We start from the raw sequence: 6,566 nt of genomic DNA on the forward strand, positions 1-6,566 counted from the left end.
TTTGATAAAGGAATCTCCATTCAAATATCCCGTTTATGAACATGTTTCTTGCTTTGTGGCCATCACTATTCTGTTCATTAAGTCCTCCAATTTATATATGCATCAGACTGATTCTCTCTCTCTCTCTCTCTCTCTCTCTCTCTCTCTCTCTCTCTCTCTCTCTCTCTCTCTCTCTCCCTCTCTCGCTCTCGCTCTGTGACGACTGGTTCTGTCTGTCTGTCTGTCTGTCTGTCTGTCTGTCTGTCTGTCAACAGTCTGTCTCTCCAGACGCCAGAGTTTCCATGGAGGCAATTTCTCCACTCAGCCTCAAGCGAAGATTTGAGGAGGTGGACAGCGGCTCTCCGTACTCTACACCTAAGGACTCTGACGATGACATCTCCAGCAGTGACAGTGCAGACAGCTGTGACAGCCTCAACCCCCCTTCAAGCACTTCACTCACACGTAAGGGCTTTGGTCAACTCACCATCACAGGTAGTTATAGTTATTATAGTTAGGGAGTCATTGTTTTATGTCGGACTATGACACTATGTAATAACCCGTCTGGGGATAACAGTCTCCCTGCTTCTTTCCTTCGCATTTCTTCCCTCACTATTTTCTTCACCGACCTCCCTCAGCGACCTCCATCCTCAGACGGCACAAGCCCTCGCCGGGCCGTAAGCGGGTGCGCTTCGACGTGGTGACGGTGTACTACTTCCCTCGGCGGCAGGGCTTCACCAGCGTGCCCAGCCAAGGGGGCAGCTCCCTGGGCATGGCGCGCCACCACTGTTCAATCCGCCGCTTCACCCTGGGCGAGTTCGCCCGCGAACAGGAAACCAGCCACCGGCACACCCTGCGCCAACACTTACGCCAGGAGAAGCTCAACGCCCGCAAGATGAAGGTGCTCAACGTTCAAGCATTGAGGATATTGGACATTTCATGAAAGGGCCTTGTAACATTAAGGTTTGAAAAGGACCGTAGTTTATGTTGCCTTTGTTGGAAGCTAACAGTGTTAGCCCTGTTTTTTTAACCCCGTTCTTAACAGCTGACGCGGAACGGCACGGTGGAGTGTGCCCAGGCGGACCTGCTGACCCTAGAGGACGTGTCGGACGAGGACCTGGATGTGGAGGGGGTGGAGGTGGACGACTGCTTCTTCCTGCAGCCGCTGCCCACCAAGCGGCGTCGGGCGCTGCTGAGGGCCTCGGGTGTCGCTCGCATAGACGCCCGCGAGAAGGCGGAGCTGCGTGGGATCCGGCTGTCCCGTGAAGAGTGCGGCTGCGACTGCCGCTTCTACTGTGACCCGCGCCACTGTGGCTGCAGCCAGGCGGGCATCAAGTGCCAGGTAAACCATATAATGATGTCTTTCTGTGTGTGTGTGTGTGTGTGTGTGTGTGTGTGTGTGTGTGTGTAATTGAGACAGAGAATAGATGGTTCAGGAACTTAGAATAGAGAGGTGTAGAGAGAGTCCATAGCATAAAAACAAGCAGCAAACTCCATGTCTTCCAGACATACTCTCTGTGCAACATTTACATTTTAGACATTTAGCAGACCCCCTTTATCAAAAGCGACTTAGGAAGAAAAAAAAGCGACTTTGTCTAAGTGAATCATCTATACATCAATCATCATAAGAAGAACAGGGGTCATTGGCAGGCACAATGCTAGAAGGACATTTTTATTTACAGTAGAGAAACTGTAGGGGGTAGTGGGGATGAAGAGGTATTTAGGTGGGACAGTTGTTGCTTGAAGAGATGGGTCTTCAGTCTACGGTCCTGACAGCAGTGGGAAGCTCGTTCCACTAGCGGGGCACCAGGACAGTGAAAAGCCATGATGGAATAGCACGACTGCTGCATTCACAGCAGTGCCAGGAAGCCAGCCGAGGTGGAAGAGCGGAGTGATCGGGCAGGGGTTTGGGGGCTGACCATTGCTTGCAAGTAGGGAGGGGCTGTTCCCTTTGCCACCCAGTAGGCGAGCACCAGTGTCTTGAATCTAATGCGAGCTGCTACCGGGAGCCAGTGAAGGGTGCGAAGGAGAGGGGTGACATGGGAGATTGGCCAGATAGGATGCAAACGAGGAGAGTGCAGAGCCAGAGTTGCCCAGTTCTGAGAGGTTGGAGAGACGGATCGGGTGGTTTACTGTGTCGAATGCAGCAGACAGGAGTTCAGGAGAATGAGAACAGAGGAGAGCGAGGAAGCTTGAGCAGAGTGGAGGGCCTCCGTGACAGCAAGGAGAGCAGTCTCCGTAGAGTGCCCAGCCTTAAAGCCGTATTGTTGAGGCTCGGGGAGGTTGTTCTGAAGGAGATAGTGAGACAGTTGATTAGAGACGTTCAAGGGTTTTAGATAAGAAGGAGAGAAGGAATACCGGCCTGTAGTTATGGACAGCAGACGGGAGAAGAGTTGGTTTCTTGAGAAGAATGTGTAATAATAACCATGTTCTCTCTTTCTCTCTCTCTCCACATTTGTTATGTGTCCAGGTGGACAGGATGTCCTTCCCCTGTGGCTGCTCTCGGGACGGCTGTGGCAACAACGCCGGCCGCATCGAGTTCAACCCCCTGCGTGTGCGAACACACTACCTGCACACCATCATGAAGCTGGACCTGGAGAAGAGGAGGCTGCTGGGGCAGAGGGCTGGGGAACAATATGCTGAGGCTGACCTGATGTCCTCCCCACCCTCCACCAGCCCTCCCTCCCCAGGCCTGGACTCAGAGCTGGAGGAGAGGGAGGTGCAGACAGTCCTGGAGGTCCAGGACCTTCTGGCCCAGCAGGACAGCCTGGAGTGGGAGAACGAGACGGCCGTCCTCCACCTGCAGAGCGCAGAGGAGCAGGAGAGGAGGAGGGAGAGGGAGGAGGAGGTGGAGGCAGAGGAGGAGGCACAGCGTCTGTGCCTCCTGCCTGGTGCCCTGCAGGGCGAGCTGTCCGGGGAGGCGGGAGTGGAGGGGGTGGGGAGGGTCCTCCTGCAGGGTCCGTTCCCCACCGGGGCCACCGTGCTCTGCATCACAGGGAACCAGGAGGAGAGCCACCCTGGCCTCCTCAAAGACCCAGCCTCTCTGCTCTACTACCAGCTGGGCCCCATGGAGACGGGGCCGTTCGAGTCCCAGCCTGGAGAAGAGCGAGAGGAGGGTTTAGAGACAGAACAAGAAGGAGGAGGAGGAGTGGAGCGAGGGGGCGACGAGCATGGAGGCATTACCTGCGGGCAGGATTTGGGTGAACGTTCGCCCCCGGTGGTTCTGTGCTCAGAGAATGGTGTTGGGGTAGAGGAGGAGCCCCCGTCTGACGGGCAGTGCCAGGGTGAAGGATGCCTAGCTTCTGAGGGAGAGATCTATCCACTGCCCCCTGAGGTTTAATACCAGCACCTCTGCAGATGTTTTGCACAAATAGCTTCATCTAAGCTGAATAAAATCTACTCTTCATGTTTATATTTAGAATTGTTATTATCAATAATGATGTTACAGGTTAAAATGCATCATAGTAAACTGTCATTGAGTTCAAGTCTATTTGGAAAATGAGCATGAGCATTTTAAAAAAAGGAAAGAGGGGGAGGGGATCCTGAAAGCACACACAGACCATTCCCCTGCAGTATGGTGTAGTTACAAGGAAATGCTCTTATTCTAATAGAGGTGGAGATCTTGGCCTTAATGAAAGAAATAATTCTAGCACAGTCGTTCGTGTAGGAGTCATTTCATAATTGAGAACTAAGTGGTGTTTTTTTCTTCTTTATTCTCAGCACCACAATGAGGATATGTGGTGCTGTGAGTGTCAACATTAGCTCTTGGAGACGTTGGCTTTGTCTAGGGAGCATCTCAGAATGACTCACTGGATTCCAGTGGCTTTATCTTATCAAACCAGGGGATGTGGTTAGTAAAATGGCCCTAAGCCTTTTGCGTGCTGTATAGACCTATACACTGAACACCAATTGTAAAAAATGAAAGAATAGAAAAAGAAGCTAGCATTGCATTGTAAAATTCACGCTGGTTCACTTTTTTTTCCTTTTTTTTACAGCAGAGTTAAGCTTAGCTGTATGCTTTCAAGCCAAATTCGGGCCACTGATAGCATCCCCCTCTGAGAACCTAACAATCCTGGAAATACTTGTTTTTATGTGTACTGTATAAGTGTTTGCGATGGGGAAGGCAGAGCGGAAACAGCTGCTTATTTGATCTGTCTGCACGTTGTGAACTCTAGGCCCAGGTGGTTTTGGCCCCCAGCTACATTGGGGCATCAAGGTAAACCAGTTGTGCAAAATGGTTTTGCACAAACTTTTGTTCTTAGTGTTTCTCCTGGTCTACCTTTGACATCCAATGCAAACACAGTCTATTTATTAAAGGACAAGTTTACCTGTAATAGTTACCATTACAATGTTTATATTATATTACACTTCTTTTAACAATACGTGTCTTTGTAACTTGGGATGCTGTTGATGCTGAGCAACAGACATCTTTGTGTTCTTTTTCCTTTTTTTTTTAATGAAAAACCTTTTTTTAAGATTATTATTAGCATGTCAGGCCATCATACAGATGGACAAGAGTCCAGTCTTCATGGACCGTATAATGCTGAAGGGACAGAGTAGAACTCCCTAGGCCTTGAATCCTCACCTCATGTAATGAGTCTTAAGGAGAGGTATGTTTCTGAAACTCAACCGTCACATGTCTATCATATTCAATTCAATATAGTTTAAAGAGTCAAAGAAAAGGAAAGCCTACGGTGTTTGAAGTAGTAGATACATAATTATGTGATGTTGCTAAATTATGTAAAGAAGATAATATGATAAAACCTGAATTGTATATGTTCTGTCCAGTATGTATGGGTGTATTTGCATGTGTGTGTGTGTGTGTGTGTGTGTGTGTGTGTGTGTGTGTGCGCGCGCGCGCGTGTGTGTGTGTGCGTGTGTGTGGGTGTGCGTGTGTTGTGGGTAGGAGATGTATAAGATCAGTTGTTTTTCTGCCGGAAAGGTGCTGTTATTATAGATTTACAATTACATTTTTTGCTATTAAGAGAAATATCGTTTTGAGGACAAACAATTATGAATCAGTTTCTCTTTGAAAGTTTGACCTGACCCTATTCCACAGGAATAGAATTATAACCGACCGTTTCTATGTTTGAGAGCCCAGTGCAGGAATTCCATTGCGAGTGCACTGTGAATCAGTAATTGCGATGAATTAAGGAATGACAATGATGTTATGTCAGTATACAGTATGTAAAAGCAATCCTATAACATATTTTTGTCTTTAAATGTCTTTTCTGCCCCGTCTGTTTGTACTGAACTATGTGAGTGTGTCAACTCCTCATACACAAACTCTCTATCCTTCTCTGGTCTTGCACTTTTGTGACTGTAGGTATTTGAAAGCGTGTTGCTATCTTGCCCAGTGTAAACATGTCTGAGCCTAAAATACAGGATAAGGCGCTGTGCATGAGGTGTCTGATGTATCTGTTTGTCTTCTTTTATTGTCTTAATATAAAAATGCTTAAGAGTTGCACCAAAACAGTGGCTTCAAACCTAATTCAGTTCTCATCCAACTGTTTTTTTTTGCATGGGAGACTTGAGATCCAAAAGAATTGTGATTATCTTTTAATTTGTATAGATCTCTTTTCCACAATTGCTTACCTTGAAACACATCTTGAAGTAATTTGTCACAGAGGAGCTTTCTGTTGTTGAGTCTTGGTCTTTGGCTTCCTATTAATGAATTTAGGTTCGGAACCACTGCACTGCACTGCACTCCAACCCACTATGTGATTGTGTGTGTGTGTGTGTGTGTGTGTGTACAACCCACTATGTGATTGTGTGTGTGTGTGTGTGTGTGTGTGTGTGTGTGTTTGTGTGTGTGTGTGTGTGTGTGTGTGTGCGTGTGTGTGTATGTGTGTGTGTGTGTGTGTGTGTGTACAACCCACTATGTGATTGTGTGTGTGTGTGTGTGTGTGTGTGTGTGTGCGTGTGTGTGCGTGCGTGTGTGTGTGTGAGAGAGAGAGAGAGAGACACACACACACACACACACACACACTGAATAGACTGATAGAGGTTTGGTTGGACTTCATCTCAAAGCTGTGAGAATTACTCTTATGCTAACTGTTGCCTAAAGTGGACAAAAGACGTTTTATACAAAAATGTAAAATAAAAGACACATAAAAAAACAATAATCAATGTGTCTGTCTGACTCTTGACTTCAAGCATGAGGATGATTTATTGTTGCAGTTTAACTACGTGAAGTGGTTTACAACTCCTGCAACCTTGTTCACTGATGGGAAGAATCACAAGCAGGTCAGTTCCTAGGAGGGTTGAGAACCAGGAAATTGCATTCATCTTGATGATCTATCCAAGGACACATCTAAAGAACCTGACAGAGAGAACATCAAAGGCCCGACTCTTGCACCTGTACCCTTTAGGCTTTATAGTGAATTTAGGGTTAGGGACTTTGTTCTTTCCAACTGCAATTTTCTTACTAAAATGTCAAATGACATGATAACCGTTAGTTTACTTCACTACTTGGCCACTAGAGAGCAGCAATGATTAAGTTTTAGAAAAAAGTTTCACTACTGCACTGCAGTGTGCTGATCTGCTGTCTGTCTGCCTTGGCAGTGAAAGGCTAATATTACATTCCTGTC

General features: G+C 47.3%; 1 protein-coding gene across 1 annotated transcript; it reads left to right on the forward strand.

Annotated features, from left to right (window-relative positions):
* Nucleotides 1-278: 278 nt before the first annotated feature.
* Nucleotides 279-3,316, forward strand: csrnp2 (cysteine-serine-rich nuclear protein 2; the record flags this gene model as incomplete). Its single annotated transcript, XM_080533806.1, has 4 exons — nt 279-441; nt 615-877; nt 1,022-1,318; nt 2,447-3,316. Exons 1-4 carry the CDS (start codon nt 282-284, stop codon nt 3,314-3,316), a joined length of 1,590 nt encoding a protein of 529 aa, XP_080389932.1. The 5' UTR covers nt 279-281.
* Between the last annotated feature and the right edge of the window lie 3,250 nt (nt 3,317-6,566).

This window comes from Nansenia antarctica (assembly GCF_963989245.1).
Source record: "Nansenia antarctica genome assembly, chromosome: 6".
NCBI classification, from domain to species: domain Eukaryota; kingdom Metazoa; phylum Chordata; class Actinopteri; order Argentiniformes; family Microstomatidae; genus Nansenia; species Nansenia antarctica.